Source organism: Tamandua tetradactyla, chromosome 13 (genome assembly GCF_023851605.1).
Source record: "Tamandua tetradactyla isolate mTamTet1 chromosome 13, mTamTet1.pri, whole genome shotgun sequence".
Classification (NCBI taxonomy): domain Eukaryota; kingdom Metazoa; phylum Chordata; class Mammalia; order Pilosa; family Myrmecophagidae; genus Tamandua; species Tamandua tetradactyla.
In genome coordinates, this window is record NC_135339.1 from 25571716 (window position 1) to 25598965 (window position 27250).

Genomic DNA, 27250 nt, shown 5'->3' on the forward strand with positions numbered 1-27250 from the left:
CTATGAAGGAACAAAGAATAGACCCTGATGGAGGAATTCCAGGTGGGCTGCCTGGAAGAGGTGGCTTGAAATGATACATTAAGGAAAAGAAAGAGGAAAGGAAACCTAACAAGGGACAGGCAGTAAGAACTGTGTGAACAAGGCACCAAGATAGGAAGCAGCAGAGTGTGTGCAGCACTATGAGAGGGTAAGTTCAAGGAGGAGCTCGAGTAGCCAAAGAAGCAGCTGGAGGGCAGGGAATGTTTAGGAGAAGAGGATGCTTTGGGGAGGAGGAGAAGTTCATGTGTGGACGTGTTGGATGGAGGTACCCCTGGTCTCCTGGAGCAGCTATCAGCTAGATGTGTGTGTTGGGAGCCTCAGGAGACAGCTGGGCTGGGGATGGCGATTTGGGTATCACTGGCTCGGAGATGGTCCTGGAACAAATGGAAAGGGGAGATTCCACCACGTGGAGCATGAAAGATGGGCAGAGGGCATATTCCTGGAGCCACCAATGCTGAGTGGGAGAAGGAGCCTGAGAAGGAGTGGCTGCTGAGGAAGGAGAACAGCAGAAAGGAGCAGGGTCGTGGGAGCCTGAAGAGCAGTGGATTTCAAACACAGTAGAGAGTCCCACGAGTTAAAGTCTGAAAAATGCCCCTGGACTGGGCTAAAGGTGGAAGCCGCGGGCTGGTCTTGGTCTGTGCACCATGTCAGTGAAGTGGTGGCAGCAGAGCCCAGCTGCAAAAGGTGAGGGACTAAACCACGGATTGAGGCCCAGCGGGAGCGAGTGTAGTCTACCCTTTCCAGAGGCTTGGCTGCACAACCCATAAAATTATAACTTCTGTTCTTCAAAAGACACTGGTAAGAGAATGGAAAGACAAGCACAGACCGGGAGGAAATACTTGCAAATCATGTATCTGGTAAAGGGCTTGTGTCCAGAATATATAAAGAACTCTCGAACTCAAGAAGAAGAAAACAAACAGCTTATTTGAAAAAAAAAGGACAAAAGATGTGAGCAGCTACTTCACCAAAGTGGATATACTTCGGTATATGCATGGTAAATAAGCACATGAAAAGAAAATCACTACGTCATTAGGGAAATGCAAATCTAAACCACCGGGAAATGTCACCACACACACCTATGAAAACGGCTACCATTAAAGACTGCCCATACCAAGCGTTGGTGCCCCAAAGAGATCTGTGAAGGGAGCAGCCAGGAGGGGAAGCCCTGGCAGGGTTGTAGGCGCATGCAAGGCCAGGCAGGGTGGAGGGTGCATGGGGTGGCTGTGGAAGGGAGAACGGCAGCAAAGCCATGCTTCCTCCCATCTGGGGGACAATCCCCCCCCAAACACCCTGCTCATCCCTCCATCTGACTCTCAGGGAGCGCTATGTGCCAGGTTCCCAGCCCAGCTTCCCACCTCCCACCCGGGCTGGGTAAGTCTCCTCATGCTCACAGCGGGAATCGTGAGGATTACTAGGAGAAAACTTCTTCAAATATTAACTATAAACTGAAAAGCCCCTAGTGCCAAGCACAGAGCTCTGTCCATGCCCTTTGTTGGAAGAAAGATGGAGGGGGAAGAACGGAGGGAGAAAAGAGGGAGAGAGGAAGAATAAGGGAGGGAGTCTGCACATCTGTCTCGTGGGGGTTACCATATTAGCCAATATGCATCCTGCTGCCCAGACACCAGGCACTATCTAAGTTTTTTTTTTGTTTTTTTTTTTGGTAATGTATATATTTAATTGGTCATGGGATAGCTTCTTTAATCCCATTTTAATGGTTTAAATAAAGTCCTTAAAGATTGGCTAGAAATAAAAAAATCTCTGCCTTCCTCAGTAGGTATGCATATGTATCCTAAGATTTCTCACTGGTCTGAACCGATGGTTCCAGTAAATGACAACAATCTTCTTTCTACTTTTAACGTACTATCTAAGTTTTATACCATACACTAAGTTTCCTCCGCCAGCCCTGTGAGGTGGGTAAGATCATCCTCCAATTTAACAGATAAGGGGGCTTAAGCACAGAGAGGTTAAGTCACTCACTTCAGGGCACACAGGTGGAAGGCGGCAGGGTAGGCTGTACACCTCCACGGGGGCCCCTCGCCCCGTGCTCTTAACTACTGCCTCTCAGGCTGCGGTACTGGGGAGTCATTAAAGGGCCTTGCAGAAGGCATGCAAAGAGCTTCTCCAAGGGCGGAGCCCCAGGCCGGCAGCGGCAGCTTCACCAGGGAGCTTATTAGCAATGCAAATTCTAGGGCCCCGCCCCTGACCTCCTGAATCAGGAACTCTGAGCACGTGGGGCAGAGAGCAGAAATCTGTTTAAACAGCTTCCAGAGGACCCTCATGCACACAGACGTCTGAGAGCCACTGGTACACACGATCCATCTGCTAAATGCTCTCATTCAAGTTCACACTTTCGTTTGCAAGTTTAACTCGCTGATATTGGATGGCTACTCCCAGCAGCCTAGATCCAGGTTATCCGTCTCTCTCCCTCCCTGGGGTCTCCACCGGGGGCTCACTGATTCGATTTGCCCTCCGCCCAGCCCCTGCTCAAAACTCCTCCAACCATCCTTTACAAAGAAACACCTTTGGCTCCACAAAGAAAATAGAGTCAGTGTCCTTTAAGAAATAATAACCCCAAACAGAGCACACACCCCTACAGGACTCACAAGCTGGCTTTCTGCTCTCCCCTGATTTAAACCTCATAATAAATAGCAGCATCCTCGGTGGTCTGTAACCCTGCGGGGCGGACCTCCACGTTCCCGCCTCACGTTGCCTTATCAGGGGGCTGAGATGCTACATGGGATGGCTGTGAATGTGTCAACAGGCAAAGAATGAAATGACGGTGAAGTCACGCAACTTCAAACACACACCACACAAGGAGGCAGGGGTACTCACAAACAGGACACCACTACGCACAGACACGCCAGTCCACACACACACACTCACTCACACACATTCTCACATACATACAAGGGCAGAGACACACTAACACCCTAACTCACATGTGTGAGCATGTTCTCACACATCACACACGGGTAGGGTCAGGGACACACACACGGTCAGGGACACTCACACGCACTCACACATTCTCATACACACTCTCTCATACACACGAGCAGGGCCATACTCATTCAAGGCACACCCACCCAGGGACAGGACACACACATGTGATCAGGGACACTCACATGCACTCACACACTCTCTCTCACACACATGGAAAGGGACTCACAACCACAACACACGCATGGGCAGGGACAAGGCACACTCACACACTCATGCACTCACATACACATGCACAAACACGTGAGCAGGGAGACACACCTATGCACCTTCACACACGTGGTTAGGGGCACACACATTCACACATTTTCACCCACACAAGCGCAGGGTTCCACTCACATGCACACTCAATACATACATGGGAGGGAACAGGGTGCACACACTCTCACCCCCCGGCAGGGTGCTGCCCCTGCAGAAAGTGGTCCCTGGGGAGGGAAGGGGGCGCTAAGTCCATCGGGAACGTCCTGCCTTGCCCTGACACCATCTCTGAGGAGTGGCAGTGAGAGGTCCAGCAAAGGCAGAGGTGACAGCGAGCTCTGCTGAAACCTCACCTCCCCAGCATCCTAGCCCTCCCACCCTCAAGAGAAAATTATGACTTTCTCAGAGAGGAGGGTTTTTAAATTTTTTTTTTGGTATTTTTTCCTCTCCCCTCTCTCAGCACACAGCGCTAATTTATGACTATTTTTCTGACTCCACTGAAGTAAGAGGGTAATGGCTTTCAACCGCTTTGCTTTCTCTCACCTGTCATTCACTGCTGCTACCTGACAGGACTGCAGACAATGTTCCAATCACAGGGGATGTTTTTTTCCCAGGGAAGTGAAGAATTCATAGTGGCCGTGGGGAGAGTTATTTCATTCCTGGATGGAACAACTTCAGGTAAACAGTTGTAAAAACCCATAATCGGCAGGGCTACCTCTGGCCGAGGGTTGTGCATACTTTCCACGGGCCCCTGCTCTGAGCTGGGCTGGCTGGGGGGTCTGCAGAGTGGTGGGGGGCACTCAATGACTTGGGACCCCCAGTTTCTATTACCCGCTGGACTCCTGCCTCTTGGGTCACCCTTGGGAGGTCACCCTGCCTCTTTGTACCTGAAGGGCTATAGGTATAAAGGGAATGTTCTTTGTCCTCAGAGCCAAAGAAAGACAGCCAGGCATGTGGTTAAGGACCCAGGTTCTCCTCGGGGGTTCCCACCCAGGGGACACCTGCCACCAGCCAACTGACTCAGGGCAGGCTGCCAGGACATGGGCTCTCACTGGTAAAATACTCTCAAGTAGTGCTGCCCAATAGAACTTGCTGGGATGGCCAAAACGTCCCCCATTTGTGTTATATGATACAGTAGCCACTCAACGCATGTGGTTAGAGAATACTTGAAATGGGGTTGGTGTAAATGAGAAACTGAATTGTTAATTTTTATTTATTTGTCATTCATTTGAATTTAAATATCCACACTAGGCCAGTGGCTACTGTATCGGACCAGGCAGCTTTTCCATATGCTTGAGGCATCTCATGCTGGGCAGGATGGAGCTATAATTATAGGGCCCTCATCACGGGTTGTTGTGGGGCTCCAGGTAATGCACGGAAAGTCCTTGCACCTGCTTATCCCACTGCAAACCACAGCTCTTATTAACTCTATGGGACATAGTCAGAATGACAGGAGGGAGGGGGGATTGGAAGCCAGAGGGGTCAGGGTACAATGGGACTTTAATGTAACTTACTTTCTAGCCATTTGTCCTTCAGTTTACCTGGCAAAGAAATCCAGGTGCCACAAGTGCAGGGCACACCTGCAGCTCCCTTCACCCCCACCCCCAGCCCTACTCCCACCCTCATACCGGTGACATCACCCAGAACTGCAAAGCTGAGTCGCTCACTCGGCTCTGGCACAGTGGGGCTGAGCTGAGTTGCTCCAGATGAGACACGTCTTTGTCCCAGCTCCTGAGGGGTCTGAGAAGACCACCCCCCTTCTCTGGAGCCAGAACATCCACGTGGGGTGGGGGGTGTAAATGACAGTGTTGCCATCCTCTATGTCCCTCCAGCAGGGACACACAAGCAGCCTGCCCTGGATCTTGGTCTTGCTCTACTGTTTACTAGTTCTACAGTTTTTCTGAGCCTCAGTTTCCCCATCTGCCACAGAGGGGCATAAATGCCTACCCAGAGGGTTATCATAAAGATTTGGCACAGTAATAAGTGCCAAGTGCCTGGCACCCAGCAGGTGCCCAACACAGAAACTGTCGTCACTGCCCTCGGTGCCATCGCCAGGGGGTGGCAGCACACGGCGTGAGGGCTGGTGAACTCCCGGCCCCACTCCACTCCCTCCCCAGCTCTGGGACCTGCCACTTCTCTTTGCCTCAGTTCCCCATACTAAAAAGTGAGGGTAAAAATAGCACCTTTCTCACAGAGTTGGTAGAGGATTAAAAGAGCTCTTAGCAGTCCTTGACACAGAGTAGGTACTTTGTAAGTGTTGGCCAGAATATTCCCCCGAGGGCTCAAAAGGTAGGGTGACGGGTACACACTGCCTCCTCAAAAAGAAGCTGCAGAAAAGGTGGCCAAATGCTAAATTTGGTGGATCTGAGTACCTGGGGTGGGGGAGGGCGTATGTTGGTGTTCTTTCTGTACGGGATTTGTGTTATTTAGGCAACTGTCCTGTCAGCTTGAAATTATTTCAAATAAAAAGTTAAAGAAGAAGAAGCAAAAGCGGAGGCAGCAGCTGCCAATGTAAGAATGCGCTGATGGCAGGACAGTGTCCCAATCAAAGCAGAGGATTAAAGTGTGAGGAGCTCAGGCAGACGAGCTCAGGCAAAAGGAACAGTTCAAATGGGAAGCTGCCCTTGACCCCAGGGGTCTTCGCTCTGGGGCATCTGGGGCCTTTACACCCACTGAGGCCCACACTGACTGGAGTCAATGCCTAGTGCACGGACGAGAAAATTTCAGCAGGAGAGTTGGCCGGAAGAGAAGACTAACTTCCTCCACCCTCCATCTGCCCTTTCCTGGCCCACCCACTTCCCTAGAGCTATGGAGAGCTGGAGAGGAGGGGAAGCTGCAAAGGGGAACCTCCCTGAGGGCTAGAAAGGGGAGGGGTGAAGATAGGGAGGGAGGCGCTGTCCTTGTTGTTTTCAACGGGCAGAGGGCCGGATGGAAAATAATTGGGCTTCCGGAAGGGAAAAGATAATACTCCTTGCCAGCCGGGTGAGGGCAGGCTGGGATTTAGCAGCCTTGACTGCGTGCCAGGCTCTGTGCTGGGCATGCATGTGTCATACGTCGCATGTCTCGGCCCATATGTCATCGCATCAAATGCGGGCCGAGGCTGCAGCAGGGACAAGCACCCTCGCAGCTCCCAGGCTGCCGGCAGCGTGCCTTCTCAATGTGGCCCGCGATTTAATTTCAAAGCAGGGCCTCCTATTGCCGCTTCTCAAATAGACTCTGATATTTATATTTTTGGAGCTAAAAAGCAGTGCCAGTTTTCTCATTGACATGTTTGTAGTCAATAAAGTAGGTAATCTAAGTTGTAAAAATATACATTTCCCCCTATGGAATTCGATGACGCTATTTTCATCTTCGATGGAAGAAACCGCAGCTGGTAAACATTTACATTTTCCTTAATTGGCCTTTAGGCAGAAAAGGAGGTTGCTCACCCCTGGATCCGAGGCTCTACGATAGGAGGCCCTGCACAGAGAGGCCAGGTGCCACCAAGCATTCTTCATAGGTGTCTTCTGGTCTCCTACGGCCACAGAGTGAGGGTAGGAACTGAGCTGGGCTCATTATTTGTCCCTGGAACTACCAAGGACTATCATCTGAATGGCCGTTTGCTTTTAGGAAGTACCTGGCCTGTGCAGGCAGAGGCAGGCCAGGGTCCCCGGGTGGGACAGGAATTAGCCTCCCCGCCACCATTTACTGGGTGCCTGGTGGGGGCCCTGTGCTCACCGTACTCATTACTGCATGGAGCAATCACAACAGTGCTGCAAAGTATGTGCACAACAGCCCCATTTTGTAGATGTGAAAACTGAGACTGCGAGAGGTGAAGAAACTGCCCAAGGTCGGCCAAGGTGCAGAGCCCCTTCCTCCAGGGCACACAGACTCTGGCCACCCTGATGCTCAGGCAAGAGCTGGGCAATGCCTGCCTGGCCGCTGACCCTGAGGTCTGCAGCTTCAGCAGCCACCTCCCCTCCTCCTCCCTCTCTGTGCTCGGCCCTGAAACCCCCTCCTCGGCGGTCCACATCTCCTTCTGCAGGACTCCCTCGAAGCAGGTGGTGGTTGGGGGCTGCCTGAGGAGGGAAGCAGTTCCCTCTCCTTAATTGACTGTAAATTGCTCCGGAGCTTTTAATGAAGGCCGTCAGGAGTGATTACGCCGGCTGCTGCGCGGCTGCTCTGCGTAAACACGAAAGGCAGGCCGGCCGCAATCTGCGGCGGGAACCTCCTGGCCTCCGCACCGCCCTCCCTCCGCGGGCCACCCAGTCTATTCCCACAGCTGTTAGCCGAGGCTGACTGCAGAGCGGGGCAGGCAGAGGACAGGGGAGATGTCCCAGGCAAGGGACAACCAAGACGGGAGAGCAGGCGCCGATGCCCAAAGGGCAGACACTGCCAGGTCCTGGGAGGACAGACCACAGCCTGGATAGTGGAGGACTCACGCCACGTTCAGGGAACTGGGGGCAGGGAAGCAGCATGGTGAGGGCAGTGATTCTCAAAGTGGGGTCCCCAGATCATAGCAGCAGCGACAGCGCCTAAGAACTTGCTAGAAAGGCAAATCCTCAGGCCCCACCCCAGACCACAGGCCCTCCCGGCGGCTGTAACGCACGCTCAAGTAAGAGAGTCACTGGTGGAAGGGAAGACTGTGATGGGTGAGGACTGCTGGCCTCATTTTATAAAGATGGGGAAACTGAGGCCTGGAGAGCTGAGGCACAGCTGGGATCTGGACCAGCACTGCAGACATAAGCCCATGACAGGTTGGAGCTGACGTTTCCTTGGCAATTTTACCTTGGACAACTCACTCGGTCTTCCTCATCTGTAAAGTGGGCGCAATGTGGTACTTGAGCATCAGATGTGGGAAACATGGCACAAGGCCTGGGAATGGGACCACGAAGGTGAGCTACCACTGTTGGGTCTCATTCTCAAGTTGCTGCCATCACATCCTGTGCTCAACGCTGAGCAAGGATTGAGAAGGGGACGCAGGCTGTGTTAAAAAGGACAGCCAGATGAGCACTGGGACCATCCCTGGATTATCACCCCAGGGTAACGCATGTTAATTGTTACCCAAGCGCTGGGCTCTGGGCTCCTGCTGCAGGAAGTTCCTGCTCAGAGGCCCCCGCTTGGTACCATGCCAAGTCTCCTGTCCTGAGCGGTCCTGCATAAGTGCAGCATGTCTCCCATCATTTCTTTTCCTGGACACCTTTCCCTAGGGAAAGGCTTTCTAACCCTGAGGCTGTCACAGCCCAGGACTGAGTGTGCCCTCAGGCAGGGACAGGTACATGTCATTACACAGACAGCTGGTGCTCTGCCACCCGTGTGCTGGTCCCTGCCCTGGGCACCACAGGGATACTGAGGAAGGAAGGCCATTGATGTCCACTGTCAGCCCTCTGCACACTCCAGGAGACTCCACCCAACATTTTAAGACACGGGTTCTGACTCCTAAGAGCTTGCCTCCACCCCTAAGGACCCCCTAGAATACCATGGGGCTGCAGGGGGAGCAGGAGAAAGGGGGGCAGGACAAACACCCTGGAAACCAGAATTAAGTGGAGCTTCCAGGGACTTCCAGGGGCTTTGCTCCCCTGACCTCACGGCCCTATGTCAACCCCGAGCAAGGCTGATCTCACAAGTTCCCCTCCCCAGTAGACTGCAGAGTCCCCACACTACGGGCCCACTCTGATTTCCTGGGGAGTTTGCAACGAGGCCAGGGCTGCCCCTGGGGTGACTGGCTGTCAGGAGGCTCTGGGCCGCTCACCTCCTCTCTGTCTGGACTGCAGGAGGAAGCCTGGAGCCAGAGGTCACTGGGGGGGGGGGGGGGACCCAGGTGGACACCACGATCCCTCACTTCCACAATTCAGGGTGGCGCGGTATGAAATGGGCAGGTGTCCATTGATCTACATTGCAGTGAGCTGAGAAGCCACTTCTTGGGACCCAGACGTGGTGAGCAGGGTGCCTGGGCCCCTCTGGTACTGCTCACCAAGGAATGTGGGGCACAAATGCTGCCTCCCCACCTGTCAGGGCTGAGTTATCCACAACATAGGGTTTCTCTAGAGAGCTCATAAAGCAGCCGATGCGGCGAAGCAAGTGCAACACTCAGTAATCCGTCCATCTCACTCTGGGTGGACGCCAGCACATTCATCTTGAATTATCCTTTCCAAAGGCCCAGTCAATCCTAGGAAGTGCTCAGACTCTCACCCCACACAGCCCTGCTGTCCCAGAGCTCAGCACAGATGCCCCCACGAGCAGCACCACGGTGCCAGGGCCCAGGGACCCAAGGGGGACCGAGAGACGTCCCCACAGAGGGTGGGACCGAGACATGGACCCACCAAGGGCAAGGGGCCGAGGGGGCCGGAGTGTGAGGCTCTTGTCTCCTCCATCCTCTGTGGTATGAAGGTAGAGTGAGGAGGCAGGAGAGAGACCAGAGGTGGTGGCGAGGCCCCTATGCCAGCCCTGGGGCTAGAAGGTTCTCTTTCTCAACCACCTCTGTGCCAGAGAAGTAGGGCAGCGAGTGGGTTCTAGAAGGAGAGGAACTCGGGCTTGAATCCACATCAACTGAATGACTTTGAGTCTCTGGGCACGTGGCAACCGAGCCTCGGTTTCCCTGTCTGTAAAACGGGTTTACTAGCTACTTCCCCCACAGGGTTGCCTGAGGATTAAACGAAGAAGGCATTATTAGCACAGCACCTGGCACACAGAGCCATGACCAGGAAGGAAAGGTGGGCAAAGTCCGTCCTGAGTAGGAGGGCTGGCTAAGGACTGGCTGAGTAGGAGGGCTGGCTTCTTCTCTAGAGGAAAGAAGACAAGATTTGAGAGCAGTCTAGCTGTCCCGTGAAGCCAACATGTGAAGAGGGAGGTCTTGGGCAGACCAGCATGGTGGGGGAGTAGCTGCAGGAGGCAGCCATCCAGCCACTTGGGGACAGGGGTAACTGCTCCTGCCAGGGTCCACCCAGGCCCTGCACTATGCTTGGCAGGCAGCTGTGCCAAGGTGATTCCTGGACAGGCTGGGACATGGGGCCAGGGAACTCTAGGCCTCTTGCATCTGGAAAGTGAGGCTGCACCTGGGAAGAGCGGGCTTTGGCCACATTCAGTACCATTCCTATCTCCAAGCTGCTGCTCCCCTGGCTGAGATAAGCACTGGACAATGGCAAGGACCACAGAAACCATTAGCATCAGTTAGCGCCTACTATGTGCCCAGCACGGTTCTACAGGCCTGACATTAATGAGCTCCCCCAATCCTCACCACAGCCCTGTACAGTGTTACAATCACTCCCATTTTCCAGCTGAGCAGACTGAGGCAGACGGAGGTTAAATAGCCAGTGATCCAGTCTACACTCACTGAAGAGTCAAGGGAAGTCTTCTGGGAAGAGGAGGTGCTTAAAGACAACTCCTCGAGAAAAACCAGATCCACCATTCAGAAGGCGATTTATTTTTCAAAGCTCTTTCTGAAGCTCCCTGTGCAGTTGGTTGGACAAGTGTGATCGTCCACATTTTCAGAGGAGGCAGTCAAGGCAGAGAAAGGTGAGTGGACTTACACGTGGTGACACAGTTAATGCGTGGCTGAGCTGGGATTAGAACCCAGTCATTGTACCTACCCACCCAGGGCTCTGTGCACTGTGCCCTGATGGGGAGAGGAGGAAGGGAAGGCACCCAGGTCAGGGGACCTACAGGGAGATCCTTGCACCAAGGGACAGTTGTCCTGGCCTCCACACCAAGGACTGACAAAACTACTTGATCTTCTCTTCTGGGCCAAGCTGTAGATGGACAGGCAGGTTTAGAGGTCCACTGAGGCTCGTAAAGCAGAGTCAGGGCGAGGGGGCAATGACAGTTCCATGTCAGCTCTGCCTGCCATCATCTCCCCAGTCAGCTAGAGGGTTTTCAGCTCTTATGAATTACACCTTTGGCTGTTCTCAGGGAGCCCAAGTGTTCCCAGTTGGCTGCAAGCTCAGCACATCCTTATCGGGAAGGCTCGGCTGGGCACTCTCATCTGCCAGCCTCCCTGCCTCCCAAAGGGAGTGCCTGCTGCATGGCCACAGCACAGACAGCCACAGACCCCTCCCCATCCCTGCCGGCCAGTGGAAAAGGCCCTGGACCAGAAGCAAGCAGCTTCACTAATCTCATTTTCCAGCATGTCCAGAAAGGATTAGCATCTCCTGTGAAACGTGGGGGAAATGAGACCCAAACAGGGAAATCAACTTGTCCAAGGCCACAGAACAGTTTAGGAGCAGAGCCAGGCCTGGGACCCAGAACTCTGCCTCAGACCTAGGTCTGATCTGCCTGACCAAGCTGTGCTGGCTGCTCTCCCCTCCCTGGCAGCAGCTTCCCCTCCACCCAGCACCTCTCCCGTGTGGCCATCAAGACCCTTTCCTGGGTGCAGAAGACCCTACCCAATCCTGAGAGGAGCACAGCAGGTTAGCGAGAGAGTGGATGTTGCAGACTGAATCCTTGGAATTCACATCCTGACTCTACTACTTATTAGCTGTGGGCCCTTGTGCAGCCCGCTTGATCTCTCTGAGGCTGTAAAATGGAGATAATAACAGAACAGACTTCCCAGCGTTGTTGGCAGGATGAAACGAGATCATGCAGGTAATCTAACCAGTAAAACACAAGTACTACATAATTATCACTATCATTTTATTTCTTATCACAACCATCTATTTCTGCAATTAAAAACACATCACAAGTTACTTCCTTCACTGCTGGTCAACCTGTCCCATCAGCTTCTTCTGAAATGCCTCCCTGTGGCCCCAGCCTATCATCTCAGCCACTCAAATGCCACCTCTCTGCCCTTGTGAAAGGAATGAATTCCTTCTTCTCTGGCCATCAGCTGTACTCTGTGGCTCATGCTTCCCAGCGAGCCGAGGTCAAACTGGTACTGACCATTGGTTCTCTTCCCCACTCTAGATGGAAGCTCCTTAAAAGTAGCGACCCACTTAAGAATCCCAGAGTTGTAGCAAAGTATATCAGTGCTGGAGTATAGCAAAGTATACCTTGCAGCACTGGGTTCAAGCCCAACTTCCACCCTGTTCAAGCTGTGTTACTCTGTGCAAGAGACTTAACCTCTCTGAGTCTCTGCTTCCACATCTGTAAAATGAGAGTTATAAGGCCCATTTTCCAGGTTTGCTGACGAGCACACTCAGTGTCCTTCTGAGCAAGTGCTCAATGAGTGGCAGCTGCTTTTTCCCCAGTTGTATCTATACCTGCCCCCCCAGCACAGCCTGGCACAGGTGCTCAGTGCGGGCCATTAACGGCCTGCCTGCACGACAGGTGGCACATCATCATTATCATTAGTGTTATTACGGCTGCATCCAAAACCCCTGCCCCCACCGCACAGCCACACCTGTGTGCTGACTGGGCTTTCCACACAGGGGCCCCTAGGGAGTGGCTGCAACTCACAGGACCTCCCAAGAGGGCAACCATCTGTCCTCTTGTCACCCCCTGTGAGGGTCAGAGCTGTCCTGGAGAAAGGCAGAGAGAGGGCAAAACCACGGAAGCATCCAGGCCCTTCTAGGGGTCTGGCATGTCATCCTGCCACCTCCCCGAAGGAAGAGTAAATCCCTCCTCTGTGAGGGCACCGAGACCCAGGGCCCCGGCTCCCTTAGTCCCAGCTCCTGGTCATCTGGACAGGTATGGGATCACCTCCTTCCTCAAAACCATGGCCCCCTGCTATCCGATAGTCTCCAGGAGCTTATGGCTGCCCACCTCCCCCACCTCAAATGCTCTATCCCACATGGTGCTGGCCGGAGCCCTTTCTCCAAACTTCGAGCTCCGAGTTCACAGCTCGCTGACCCAGGAGGATGCCCCTCCTCCCTCAGGCGCCGGAGCACCGTGTGACATCCTGAGCGGTGCTGCCGTGACCCCGTATGTGGACTCCAGGCAGGCTGGGCTGGAATCCAACAGACATGGGGACCTTTGGCACGTCCCCCGCCCCCTCTGGGGCTCAGTTTCTCTTATCTGTAAAGCGGGAGTGTTTGTCTAGAACAACGCTCATCTAGGAGGCCCTAGGGGCTCACCATGAGCCCCCCAGAGGATCCTTCAGGCTGGGAGTGGAAGCGAAATGGGGAATAAAAGTTGCAACAACCCCACTGTCCCTCAATGACCTTGACTTCAACCAAAGATGGGCATCTCTCCTCAGCACTTTTGACTGTCTAACGGGCTCTATATTTCTCATCTGTGTTATTTCCCATCTGCTTCTTCTACTAGAATGTCAGCTCCATGAGAGCAGGGATTTCGTCTGTTTTGCTCATTGTTTTGCTCTAGTACCTGCAATGGTGTTGAATACAGAAGACACCCGATGAGCCATCTCTTGAATGAATGTATTAAAGAAAGGAAAGAAAGACAGAAAGACAGAAAGGAAAGAAGAAAGGAAAGAAGAAAGGGAAGGGAAGGGAGGGGAGGGGAGGGGAGGAGAGGAAAGAAGGAAGGAAGGAAGGAAGGAAGGAAGGAAGGAAGGAAGGAAGGAAGGAAGGAAGGAAGGAAGGAAGGAAGGAAGGAAGGAAGGAAGGAAGGAAGGAAGGAAGGAAGGAAGGAAGGAAGGAAGGAAGGAAGGAAGGAAGGAAGGAAGGAAGGAAGGAAGGAAGGAAGGAAGGAAGGAAGAATATGTATGTGTATCTATAGCTATAGATTGACTAAATATCTGGTCAAGAGTGCATTTGCCCATTTTGCAGTTTCACAGTGTTTTAAAAAGAAGTTTAAAACCTTCTGGCTTGCAGAAGTAAGACATGGGTGGGAAGACTAATGACATTTAAATAAGCTCTATAGTCGATAGTTTTGTATCAATGCTATTTTCTTGGTTTTGCTACTTGTTATCATGGCTACCCTGGATGTTAATATTGGGGGAAGCTGGATGAGACATATGGAAACTCTTTGTACTGTTTTTGCAACTTTTCTGTAAGTCCGCTCAGGGCACTCTGAAGTACGGTGGCAGTCCAGTGACGATACACAAAATGATCACGGGAGTAGGAAGAACTCTTTTTTTTTTTTTTTTTTTTAGCTTTAAAAACTATATGTTTACTTTAACGTGTGTTATGAAAATACAGCCAACATTCCAAACCTGGAATTTCACTCTGGCTTTATAAAGTGGACATGGGGGTGCTGTGCTCAGCTCCCACCCCTATTTTGGGAGACCCTCCCGTTGGGTAAAGCTGGGCGGTGCAGACCCTCACTCTCCCCACCTATTGCAGCCCGGGCACAGGCACACTTCTTGGGCTTGGCCATCTGCGCATTGCTTTCTGGGACATGAGTGGTAGAACTTGTTACTGGTGGCAGCAGTGGCCGCTTGGCCTGATTCTCCAGCCAATTTTCTGGAGAGGTCCTTTAGTGGCTATGGATTCTGAGACACCCCCTATAGCCTTCCCATAAAAGGGGCAGCCTGAGGTGCTTTCTCCAGCAGGCAGCCAAGAAGCCTGAGTGATACATGACATCAACTTGTCTTTTAAAACTACGTTCATGGGAGTTTAAAAACAAGTGAGTGAATTTAAGGCACAATGTTTAGCATTTCCTAGGCCCCAGGCTCAGTTCTAAGGACTTAACAATCTGTGCATCTAATATTTACAAAAACTCGAAGAGACGAAGTTAGTATTAAAATCCCCATTTCACAGATTAGGAAAACTGAGGCAGGTAGCCAGTAAGAGGCAGAGCAGGGGTTCACAACAGGAGGTGTCTGTGTGATAACCCAGGCTGTTAGCTGCCTGGCTACACTGCCTAGGGACAGGTAGTCTGCAGGTGTGGCCAGACCACGCAGAAAATACATACCCCCCAGATGTCTGGACCCACTGGATTCACATCATCCACAGCCCACTAGCCATACGATTCCTGCAGCTCTGCCACCACCCCTCGCTGAGTGACTGTTTTGGGGTACCAGGGTCCCCTCTCCCTGGGGAGAGTCCCAAGGGAGCCTCTGATTTAAGAGAAAAATGATTCTCACCCTTTGATTCTCCATCCGCTCCTGAGAGATGAGTATTTCCTTTTAAAGAGCAGTGGGGAGGGGGCACAGGACAGGAGGGTTGGGCGCTTCCCAGAACCTACGCATTGCCAGGAGTCCCAGGAAAGGCCTCAGCTTCCCCACCCCTAGACTCCTCTCTCACCCGCTGCCTTCCTCATCTCTCTGAGTCCTGAGCTGGTGGTCTTGTCTTCCCCGAGTGCTCTCTGCCCACACAGTCCACTGCTCCTGTCAGTCTTTCCGCATCCCCCTCTCTGCGCCTGGCGGGGGCCGCCCTGGGGGAGGCTGTCTGCGTGCTCACAGGAGCACAGCTCCTCCGTATGCTGAGACCACGGACATGGGGTCAGCCCACCTGAAAATGGCTCTCCCTGGGTCCAGACAAAACAGCTGGGCATTTGATGGAGTTTGCAGAGAAATTAATCAGCGCCGACCAGCAGCGGGGCCAAGAGCTACCCAGCCCGATCCACCCTAATGCATCCGGAGCCCCCGCTTTACTGGCTCCTGACGAGGCTGATTTACTAGGGGAGGTGATCAGCATGGGCGTTAGCACCTTAATTGTGGCTCAAGAAGCTCTGGGGATGCTTGGGCTCTGCCTGGGGAGATCAGCTCTATGTGCCCCCACCTCAGCGACACACAGAGGGAAAGGGAACAAAGGGGAGGGGAATCGGCACCTGCTCATTCATTCATTCATTCATCCTTTCATCCACCTCCTCACACAGCAAGCATTTGTTGAGGCCACCCTGTGCCCGGCCCTGTGCTCAGCACAGAGGCCCCGGAGGCTCCATTTGCTCAACTGTACAATGGAGATGATGCTGCCTCTCTACCAGAGTCACCGTGAGGTCCCCGAGAGGGGGCCGACACTCAGCAAACTCTAGCTGTTATTATCACTCTATAATGTTAGGGTAGACACAATCATAATTAATTGTCATGCCAATAATAATAAAAATACTAAGTCAAAATTAATAGTCCAGTGGGGAGGTGAACACAAATAGCCATGCTAGAACACACCCAGTGCCGTCATAAGGCCAACGCAGGGGGCTGATGGAGGGCCGGGAGGCGGGGGAGATGGCAGGCAGCCTTACAGAAGAGGGGGCCTCTGAGCTACACCCTGAAAGGTTAGTAGGAATTTACCAGGCAGGGAAGGGGATAGGACACTTCTGGCCAAGGCACAACAGCAAGAGGGAGCCTAAGGGGTTGGGGTGCTGAGCAGGGGGACTGTGGGGAGTGGCAGGTGGGTAGAATGAACCCTGGCTTGTTGTGATAGGAATGTTCACCCCTTCCCGTAGGTACTTTCAGCAGGAAGTATTAAACTTGGGGGAATCGCTTTGGTGCCCAACACCGGGCACCAGGTCCTGAGGTGTGAGGATGGGGCTGGAAGCCTGACGCAGATGGACAGACACCCTCCAGGACCTTTCCTAGACCCTCTTGGCCAGCCTGGGGTCACCAAGGCAGGCTTCATGCTGCTGCCTCACTGAACCTCCGTGGGGACCAGCCAGGTCTCAGAACCGTGAATCCAGCAAAGACATATTACACACAGCCCCGGTGGGCAGCTGGGGTGATAAAACACGACCTCTGCCATGGTGGGGGCCTCCCCGCTCACGAGGCATGGGCACGTACAGCATCTGTGCCATCTGGGGGAAATGCTCTCCTGGGCCCACCTACTGGGCAGCTGTCCTGACCGTCGTCGCAAATGCCTGGCTCCTGACACACACCCTGGGGGAGGGGGCGCCCAGCCTGAGCCTCCAGGAGGAATGACAGCAGGCAGAGAGCTGTCCCCAGCTCCTGCACTCTCCAGACATTTACCCCTTCCCCAAGGCATCCTAAGCCCTGGGGACACAGAGGTGCCCAGGCCACCTGGAGGCATTCCAGCCCAATAGGGGGGATGGAAAAGCAACCAAATAAAATAGCCAGGCACTGGGAACATGAAACGGTGAACTACTATGGAAAGCAGTTTGGCAGTTCCTCAAAAGGTAACACATAGAAACTATCATATGTCCCAGCAAGGTCTATATCCCACTCTATGACCCACTGCTAGATTTATAACCAGAGAAACTGAAAACAGGGACTCAAACAGATACTTGTACACCGATGTTCACAGCAGCATTCTCCACAATAGCTGGAATATGGAAATAACCCAGTGTCTATGAACGGATGAATGGATAAACAAAACGTGGTCCAAACACACCATGGAATATTATTTGGCCATATGAAGGAATGAAGTTCTGTAACATGTTTCAACATGGTTGAACCTTGAAAACATTATACTGAATGAAAAAAGCAAGGCATATGAGGACAAATACTGTATGACCACTTATCTGAATTATCTAGAAATAGCAAATTCATAGGGACAGAAAGTAGATTAGAGATTATTGGGGGGTGGGGTAGGGGAAAGAGGAAGTTGCTTCTGGTTGGGTATAGAGCGTTCGCAACTTTTGGAAACTTTAATATAAAAAAATAAAAATTTCTACTCCTCAAAAAATACCATTAAGAAAATGAAAAAGCAAGCATAGACTGAAAGGAAATTTTTGCAGTACATAAATCCAACAAAGGACGTGCATCCAGAATATATAAAGAACTTCTAGAAATCAATAACTAAAACAACAACTCATTTTTTAAAATGGGCAAAAGACTTGGATAGGCACTTGATGAAAGATGACTTAGAAATACCAATAAACACATGGAAAAATGTTTTTGAAAAAAAAAAGGACCAGGCATAGGAGAAAGCAAAAGAAGCAGCACCTAATCTTGCCTGGAGAGACCAAGGAAGTCCAAGGAGGTGGGGGTGTCTGAATTACATTGGTTGACAAATGGAAGCTGATCCGATTCCAAGCAGCAGGAATGGCAACCACAAAAGACATGAGATAGGAACATGCCTTTTAGGCTTGAAAAACCGTAAAGAGATCATCGTGGTTGAAGTGGAGTGAGCAAGGAGGAGATGGTAGGAGATGAGGTCCGAGAAGAAGCAGGGGCTGGGTTACAATCAGCCTTCATGCCATTTGAAGACACTGGCTTTTATTCTAAGAGAGCTGGAGGGACTCGAGAAGACCTCAGGAGAAAGCTCTGCCTCAGGCGGAGAAGGACCACTCTAGCTGCTGGGGCAAGAAAGGACTGCAGCAGGGACGAGGGCAGAAGCAGGGAGACTGTTAGGAAGCCACTGGGATAACACAGGCTTGGAGGTTGGAGTGGAAAGAGTGAGAAGTGAGAAGATTCTAGATATATTTTGAAGCTGGTGCCAGCCGGATTTCCTGATGGATTGGATGTGAGGAGAGACAGAACCAAAAGAATTGGAAGAACGGAGTTGCAACTAACTGAGATGAGAAAAGCTGCAGGTGGAGCAGGTTTTCAAGGGTAAGATCAGGGGTTCAGCTTTGGATACATTAAGGACCAAGTGGAAACACTGTGGCTATATGACTTTGGAGTTTCTTCCAAGGAAAGGACCAGGCAGAAGGTAGCAATCTGGGAGTAGTCAGCTGCGGGTTGCATTTAAAGACAAAAGACTAGAAAGGACCACCAAAGGAGTGAGAATGCCAAGAAAAGATACAAGAGCTGAGCCCTGGGACCCTCCAATGTTAGGAGGTCAGAGAGATGTGGGGAAACCAGCAAAGAAGAGTGAGGAACAGCCAGAGAGGGAGAAGGGACTAGGGGTGGGGTGGGGGTGGGGGTGGCCTCTGGGAACCCGCAGCAGAAGGTGTTTTAAGGATGAGAAAAGATCAACTGAAAGATCATCAAGTCTGAGAATTAGTGACTGGATCCAGCAACACATGAGTGATTGGTGACCTTGGTGTGAGCAGCGTTTGTGGGGTATCTGCAGTGCACTCTGGAGGTGAACTGGACACAGCACCCAGGCAGCACCTGTCCCTGGTCCTAAAGGTGCCAGGTGGCCACTCGCAGCTGATAGCCAGGGGCAAGATGTGGGTGACACCAAAATACCTTCTAGGCATCGGGTCACTGACCTGCCCTTGCTCCACCCTGTCCAGGCCGGGCTCTGCAACCACAACTGATGTCCACGACTGGAGCAAATTACACACAGGGACAAGAGGGCCCTGTTCTGGAAAGATTGGCAGTGTTAACAGACCCAGGGAAGGTACGGTGGCCACTAACGACTTCATTTTGCTTCTGCCTTTCCCAGCCAGGAGACTGGTCTTCAAAAAGAGCATCGTGGAGAGGGAATTGGTGCCTGAGATAGGTGAGGAGACAGTAATGGACCAGCAGCCTCAGGGAGGGATCTCAGATGGCCACGCTATCCCCCCCCATTCTGGATCCAGGACCGGATAAAAAATAGAAAGGCTCAGATTTGGGGTAGAGTCCTAATCTCTAACCCAGGAGACTGGATTTACAGAAATTACACACTGATAGAGTCTGTAGCCAAACTCTACCTCCGATTCTTTTTCAAAAGGAATTAAAAACATGAATAAATAAAAAATGCTTTTTGAAAGGAATTAAAAAGATGTTACATAAAAAACACTTGACATTGCCTCAAGCACTCAATAAATGTTATTATATATGCCATTTATTAATATTATTATTATAAGGCTCCAGCGATCAGAATTAGGCCCAAATGGGTAGGAATTCCAGAGAGGCAGATTTCATGTTATTATAGAAAAAATTTTTTATTCCTGTCACTCAGCATAGAAATGAGCTCCCCTGTAAGATCCGGCACTCTCCTTCACCGGACCTTTCCGAGCAGAAGCTGGAGAACCAGCCCTGGAGCTGGAAGTCCGGTCTGCCCTCTGCCTTGACCTCCTCCAGTGAGCTCATTATTCTCAGACTAGCTTGGGCTCTGTCTCTCGCTTGACAGTGGCCACCACATTGCACCCAGCTCATCTACATGCTTGTCTGTCCCATCCCCTGTCCCCACCATCCCTGGGACAACACATGGGCACCCCTCAGTAACAACAGACATTCTGGGTGTGGAAGCTTTGGAGCTAGTGGTATTGTACATAAACATCCCAACAATCCACTGAGGTAAATATCCCATCCCCATTTTGCAGATTGAAACACTGAGATTCAGAGAGCAAAGGGTTAGTGAAGGTCAAGTCTCATAAGGTCAAGTCTCTAGGTTACTCCATACCACATGGCAGACAAACCTGCTCCAATCCTTACCCTGGCCACTGCTGGTCAGAGGCCTGCACCCATGGAGCCACTTTCTGAATGGCCCAGGTTCACATGGATGACGGCACTCAGCAGAGGCCTCCAGGTCTATCTTGTCTGAGGACTCGCCCAAGTCAAGGCCCCCTGGGCTCATCTTTCCAATGCCCTCTCATTGGCAAGTTGGGAAGGTTGAGGCCCAGAGAGGGTAGGCCTTGTGCCCAAGGTCACACAGAGAGGAAAGAAAATAGGTCGGTGACTTTCAGGCCACTGCTCTCCTGCCCCATCTTGACACAAAAGAAGAGAGGAGGCTAAGCCAGGGAAGCACCACTCCCTGCCCAGAGAAACCGGCAGAGCTGTCTGCTAGCACACTGAGCCCCCTCTCTCACTCCCATGGTCCCCTGGAGCCAAGGGTCCATCCTCACTGCATGAGAGGCCTGTGCTGTGATTGTCAAGTGCAGCCTCAACAGGCCTGAGTCCTGGAGTTGCACCCAGAGGCCAATCAATGCCGGCATTTGCAAAAGATGATCAAGAGCCAGAGCCACAGGTAATCAGAGCAGGTCCTGCTACAGGGCTGACCAGATGGGCACCTGGCCCAGGGCTTGCCCCCACCAGCAAGGCCAAGCAGTACCTACCCCAATGCATCCCATCACCTTCCCTACACCATGCCTTCTGAGGACCCCACACCCAGGGTAGTGCAGGGCATTGCAGGGCACAGACAGGATGGTGGAGCCCGTACTATTCATCCTGGAGGGGACTTTGCTCCCAGCTCTGGTCAATAGTGGCTGGCCTGCCTCGACAGACCCACCTTCCCCGCATATTACTTCTACTACAAGGAATCGCAGGACGCTGAGGTTAAAATGGACACTTCTAAAGCTCAGCCACAGGAAATAGTGTGTAGTAATGCGAAGGTTGTTTCTCAAGCAAAGCTTTTCCTGCTTCTGCCCTGCTCCCAAAGAGGATGATCCCCCTCCTTCAGTCCCCTAGTGGGACTTAACCTGATACTCAGCTTATCCCCTATTATCCAGAATACCCATTTCTCTTTCCATTCTTCAGCCCAGTGGGGGTGGGGAGGGGGGCACCAGGATACACATGATCATCTCTTAAATAGTTCTTTATTTTTTACTAATGACAGAAACAGGCACACTCGATGTAGAAAACTTTGTAATCAAAGAGTACAAAAAGCCACAAAGCAAACTCTACAAAAGTTGTCATCTTCAAATATCTACAAGGGCTTCCCATGGAAGAGGAATGAAGCATTTTGTAGAACAAAACTAGTATGACAAGGTGAAAGTCGAGCACCGTGTGCTCAATACAATAAACTCTTTGGCATTGAGAAGTCCCTTCCATTGGAATGGGCCACCATGGAAGTAATGAGCTCCCCATCCCAGAAGGCATCCAAACAGAGGCCAGATGAACACCTGTCAGGAACGCTATGGATGAGATTCCAATAACGGTCTCCTCTAAGATGCTCTTCACTTCTGGGAAGGGAGCCCACCCCCATCCCACCCCGCATGGCTGCCAGCCTTGGGCCAACTCACCCACGGGCGTGTCCTCGCTGATCAGCAGGTAGGTGTCAAAGAAGTGGTTGGTGAAGAAGGGCAGCCGGTTCACCTGGCCTGGAAGGCAGAGGAGAGCATCAGTCATGCTTTCTGGCCCCTGCTTCGTGTATTCTGCACGCGAGGCAGAGCCGGGGCTGCAGTGGGCACCGACTCTGTGCCACGCCCACTTCCCAGAGCCCTGGCAGGTCATTGTCCTGCTCCCAGCAAATGGACAGGCAGACAGCCACCAGGTCTTATGGTCAGCCGGCCTGTACTGCCCACTACAAAAGCCACCTGCTACATGCAGCTACTGCACACGTGACCTGGGGCCGGTAAACACTGAGACGTGCTGAAAGTATAACATATGCCCAGGATTTCCAAGACTTCCTCTGAAAAAACAGACTGTAAAACAGCTCATTCATGACATTTTTATGCTGATTACATATTGAAATGATAATATTTTGAATATTTGAATTTCACCTGTTTCTTTTTCCTTTTTTAACGTAGCCACCAGAAAAGTCTAAATCCCACGTGTGGCCCACACAGCAGGTCTACTGGACAGCGCTGCTCTAGAGCGTAAACTCGGCGAGGACAGAAGCTGTCTGCTTTTGTGACCCCTGTGACCCCAATGCCCAGAGCAGGGCCTGGCGTGAGAAGGCCTCACTACGAGGCTGTTATGTGAATGGTCGGCTGTGAGTGGAACAAAAAGTGAAATAACAGCAACAGTAATAATCACAGTTGCCGTACGGGGACACTTTGTCTTACCAATCCCTGACATCATCGCTGCAAGGCAGGCACTACCATTACCCCGTCCACCCTGAGAAAAGGAAGCTTAGTGAGGACGAGCAACCTGCCCGGGGCTGCCCATGAGAGGGAAGACAGCGCCTGGCAACCCAGACCTGCTGGGCTCCACGCCTGCGTTGCTAACCCTGGGCCACTCTAGTGACCACCTTGGGTAGGGGACAGGTCTGGAGGAGGTCAGGGCGACTCCTGCGTGGGTGAGGACCCACCCCCATCCCAGTGGCCTACATCAGGGAAGTGAAGGTGCATCCCTGAGGGTGCTAAACGTCGAGGGGCGGCCGACCCATCTCACTGTGCAGCACTGGCCACATGGGCCTCCCGCTGAGGCCCCTGGGCTCCCTGAATGTGGGACGGGGGAAGCTCTTTCTCCCTTCACTTCTCATGTCCCTGGACTCCCTCAATGTTCGTGCCGGCTTGAGACCACAGAGGCAGCGTCCCAGGGAGACACGCATTTCCCCTCCTGCCCGGGATGCCTCCTAAGGGAGACAAGAGTGAAACTAGGAGACTAGCAACTTTTCCTCTCCCCCAGAACCCTCTCAGGCAGGCAAGCTGATACCATTTCTGACTCCTCAAACATTCTAGTCTCTCTCTCTTACTTCCTGGCCAGGCTTGTGGGTCCTTCTGCTTTTACTTGCCAAATTCCTCTTCATAGTTCAGGTTTTGTCTTAGATGCAGCTTCTTCCAGGAAGCCCTCCCTGACTGCTTCACCTGTGTGCACACACATGCACACACACACACCTGTGTCCTCTCACATCAGGAACCCTCAGAAAGAGTTCTTGCGTTTGTTTGAAGCTTGCCTGTACCTCTTTCCAGCCATGTGACCTTCTCATGTCTCAGTTTATTCATGCGTAAACTAACAATACTAATAGGGCTTACTTTATAGCTGTCCTGAGGATTAAATGAGATCACATACATGAAGCGCTTAGTGCCGGGGCACTGGCACACAGAAACACCAGGTAAACAGTAGCTATTATTAACACTGGAATTAATAACAGTGCCGTCTGTGCAGCCAGAGGGGGATGCTTTTGATCCCAGCTGGGATCCTGGGACTCCAGATATGGAAAGCAGGAAGCCAAGGTAGGAGGCTTGGGTGCCGAGGTCGGATTCAGAAGCAGGTTGGGGCTGGCAAGGGAGGGAAACTAGCAAGCAAAAAAAATCACCTGCAGCAGCATCATTTGTTTTTAAATTTTATTCTACAGGACCTGCCAATAATCAGCAGCCAAGAGCTCTGCGCAGACAGCTGGGCAGAGACGCAGGACGGACGTCACCTGCCACATAGTAAGCAGGAGCGGCGCTTTCAGAGGCCCGGTGGCCTTGGGCTGCCAGCGCCAGCACCTGGGGCCCAGGAGGGAGCTGGCAGGACCGGCAGGGACTGGTAGGGAGCGTGCAGACAAGTTATGCATTTTCTCAAAAAACACTTTTGAAGCACAGAGGCTGTGTTCTCCTGAGGCAAAACTACTGCCTCAGGAACTCTGGGGCCTCCAGTGAAGCAGGAAAGTGGGGGAACATAGGAGGATGATTTCTATGATGAAAGGAGAACCCCAACATGCTGCACCCCTCATACCACCCCCTCTGTCCCCTGCCCCACACCCGGCCCATTCCGCCTCAGGCCTGTGTGTTTTTGTTTTCTGTGCCCCCTTTGCTCCCCCTAGAGAAAGGTCACTGCTGGTAATAAAAGAGCCAGCACTCAGTTAGCACTTCCTAGGTGCCAGGCACTATTCTAAGTGCTTTACACACACGTTGACTCATTTGATCCTTTTGACAGTGCAAGGAGGAGAGTCCTATGATCATTCCCCTTTTAAAGATAAGGAAATCAAAGCACAAAGAAGTCCAAGGGGACCCTTTGGCCAGAGGGGGCTGACTCCAGGCCGCCTCCCCATTCTGAACATAAAAACCATCTTTCACCTGGAACGCTCAAGGGACAACTGTACGTCTCACGAGGAAGGCAGCTGAGGACCTAGTATCTGTTTTATTTTTACAAATATATTTCTTTCTAACAGATGGAAAAGGTGAACAGACCAGAGGGGAGAAAGGATGAAGGGCCGAGGTTGCAGAGTCCGTGGGAAGGCTGGGGAAAGGGCCCTGGCTGCCACCATCCAGCAAACCCGGAGGGCCACACCTCCCCCACTGTGGCCTCCCCTTGACAAGCAGGCAGGGAGTGGTCTCCTGACAAAAGCCCCCCCCCTCCCCATGCAGCATCAGAGACCAGATCTAGGAGCAGCCAGGCCCTGCTGTGTATGACCTTGACCCTGAGCCAGCTGCTTCTTCAGGCTTCAATTTCTCCTTTGATAAAACGGGCCAGAGTGATGATGGTAACGTTTGGTACTGGATGGTGGTGATGGTGGCACACCATTGCGAATATAATTAACAGCGATGAATTATATATATGAATGTGGGGAAAGGGGGAAATGTTAGGTTATGTATGTTACTAGAACAAAATAAAAAAAAAAAAAAACGTGGGACCTATACAGCACAGTACACTCTACTGTAAACAATGGGCGATAGTTAATAATAGTTAAAAAAATGTTCCTTCCTGAATTGTAACAAATGCACCAAACCAATGCAAGGTGTTTACAATAGGCTGGCATGTAGGAACTCTGCATTGTATGCATTTTATGCATGATTTTTCTATAAACCTACAACTTCTCTAATAATAACTTAAAATGGGCCAGGGGTAGCAAGGGGGTCTGAGCTTCCTTCCCGTGCTGCCTTCTGAGAGCCCTCGAGACTGGATGGGCCGGAATCCTGGGCAGCCTCTGGAGAGTGAGTTCCCCGTCACAGGGGGGCATTCTAGCAGATGATCCCTCCAAACAGGAAGGCAAGGATAGAAGACCTGCGGGGGAATTTCAGGCTACAAGATGCTAGAACTTGAATAGCACGAAGCTGCGGCTTTCCCCCAGAGACTCCTCCTGGCTCCCTGGAGTGAGAGAAGGAGCTGGGCCCCCTGCAGGAATGTTTTTGCCCATGTCACCAGGCACGCCAGGCCCATAGCTTTCCCCTGGGGAAGTCCAGCCCTCGGGGATGCCGTGCCAAGTGTGCCTGCTGTGCTGGCCTTCCTTCTGCGCAGCCCAGAGCTGCTCTGCTCCTTGCTACGCGCTGGCCAGAGGCCAAAGGCGAGGCAAATGCCCAGGTCTTCCCCAGCCTCTGCCACGGGCAACAGAGCGGCCCTGGGGCCTGGGGTTGCCACGGCAACGGGAGGAGGGCTGGACCTCCCCGTGCGTCCGAGGGCGGCGTCCTCGCCTCCACGCCTTTGCTTAGGCCTCCACGCCTTTGCTTAGGCCGTACACCTCCAGGGCTCCTTCCTCCCCCACTTCAAAACCAACTACTCAGTCCTCCCGGCACATATTAAATACCTCCCTTCTGGATAGATTTCCTCTGTCCCCACAGGCCCAATTAATCTTTTCTTCTGATGGGTGTCTCTGGAGCCCTGTACACCCTTTATCACCACTCAATTCACCCTGCATTATGGTAAATCATAAATGTGTCTTTCTCCCTACTCTCATACTCTAAACTCCTCGAGAAGGTAATTTCCTCCTTGGCCCCGGTGCTGAGCACACAGGCCCATGCAGTGTCAACAGCAGGTGCTCAGAGGGAGCTGTGAAGCCCAATAGAACCGTGGCCCTTCCCTGTATCCCCAAAGGACAGTGCATGGTCACAGAGCTCAAGCATTTCTCAGGGCTCCTCCCTTTCCTCCACACATCCCAGCCCTGGGGACAAATGGTATTTTCAGCCCTGTGTGGGCTGCAGAAGGCAACTGAGGTCCAGAGAGGGAAGCGTGTGGCTCGGTTACATGCAAGGTAGGGTCTCCAGGGCCCCAGAGCAGCCGCACCCCCCCCCCTCCCACTCCACCATCCAGAGCACAAACCCAAACTGTGTCCTGCACATGTTCCGGCCCAGCATCCCCCCATGCCTAGGCTGCTGTAGGGACAGGAGGGCAGGAGGGCTGGACTTACCCCAGCACCCAGAGATCAGCACAGAAAGCCAGACCAAGTAGCAGCTGGTGGCAACGTGGCACCTCATGGCTCCTGGAGACACAAAGAAGAAAGAGGGTGAGAGGCCTTGTGTTGGTGGGGGTCCCGTGCCCCAGGCCTCTCCGGCATCCCCCACCCCTAGCAGCTCCAGAGGGAGATGGCCTGACTGAGAAGGGAGGAAAAGGAACCAAGTGGGGGGTGTGGAGAGGGCATGGGGAGATGGAAAAGAGGGTCTGTATCATTTGGTCCAATCCTGGCCCCAAAGTCACAGGGCTGGGGTGGGACAAGTGGGGCCACTGCAGGCAACGCTAGGTGTTCGCGACATCCTGTGGGCTCTGTGGATGGAGGGCTGGGCTGCTGCCTCCATCCTCCAGGGTGGTATTCCCCAGGGGCAGTGATGCTGTTTCGTCTGGGGACAGAGTTAAGGAGCTGTGTGTGGAGCAAGAAGACAGCCGTCCAAGAGTGGGCTTGGCAGGTCCAACACCTCCACCACACCCCGAATCCAAGAGCCTGCAGGCGTGTCTTTTCCCAGTTTTTAGATAGCCACCACATTGCCCCATATCCTTGGAAAGGAAAGGAGGCAGCAGACCGTGGAATCCAACCCTGCGTGTTGGCAGAAAAAGAGGCACAGAGAGGGGAAGTGATTTGCCCAGGGCTTCACAGCAAGTCTGTGAGAAGCTAGAGCTCAATCCTTGGGGGCT

General features: G+C 52.4%; 1 protein-coding gene across 1 annotated transcript in view; it reads right to left on the reverse strand.

The window, feature by feature from the left end:
* CDH23 (cadherin related 23) overlaps positions 1–27250 on the reverse strand; it is a 431052-nt gene that overhangs the window by 337349 nt on the left and 66453 nt on the right. Inside the window, exons 3-4 of the mRNA XM_077125003.1 lie at positions 26532–26603; positions 21778–21855 (exon numbers count right to left, since the gene is read on the reverse strand). Of these exons, the coding sequence (XP_076981118.1) occupies positions 21778–21855; positions 26532–26603 (150 nt within the window). The remainder of the gene's footprint in view (positions 1–21777; positions 21856–26531; positions 26604–27250) is intronic.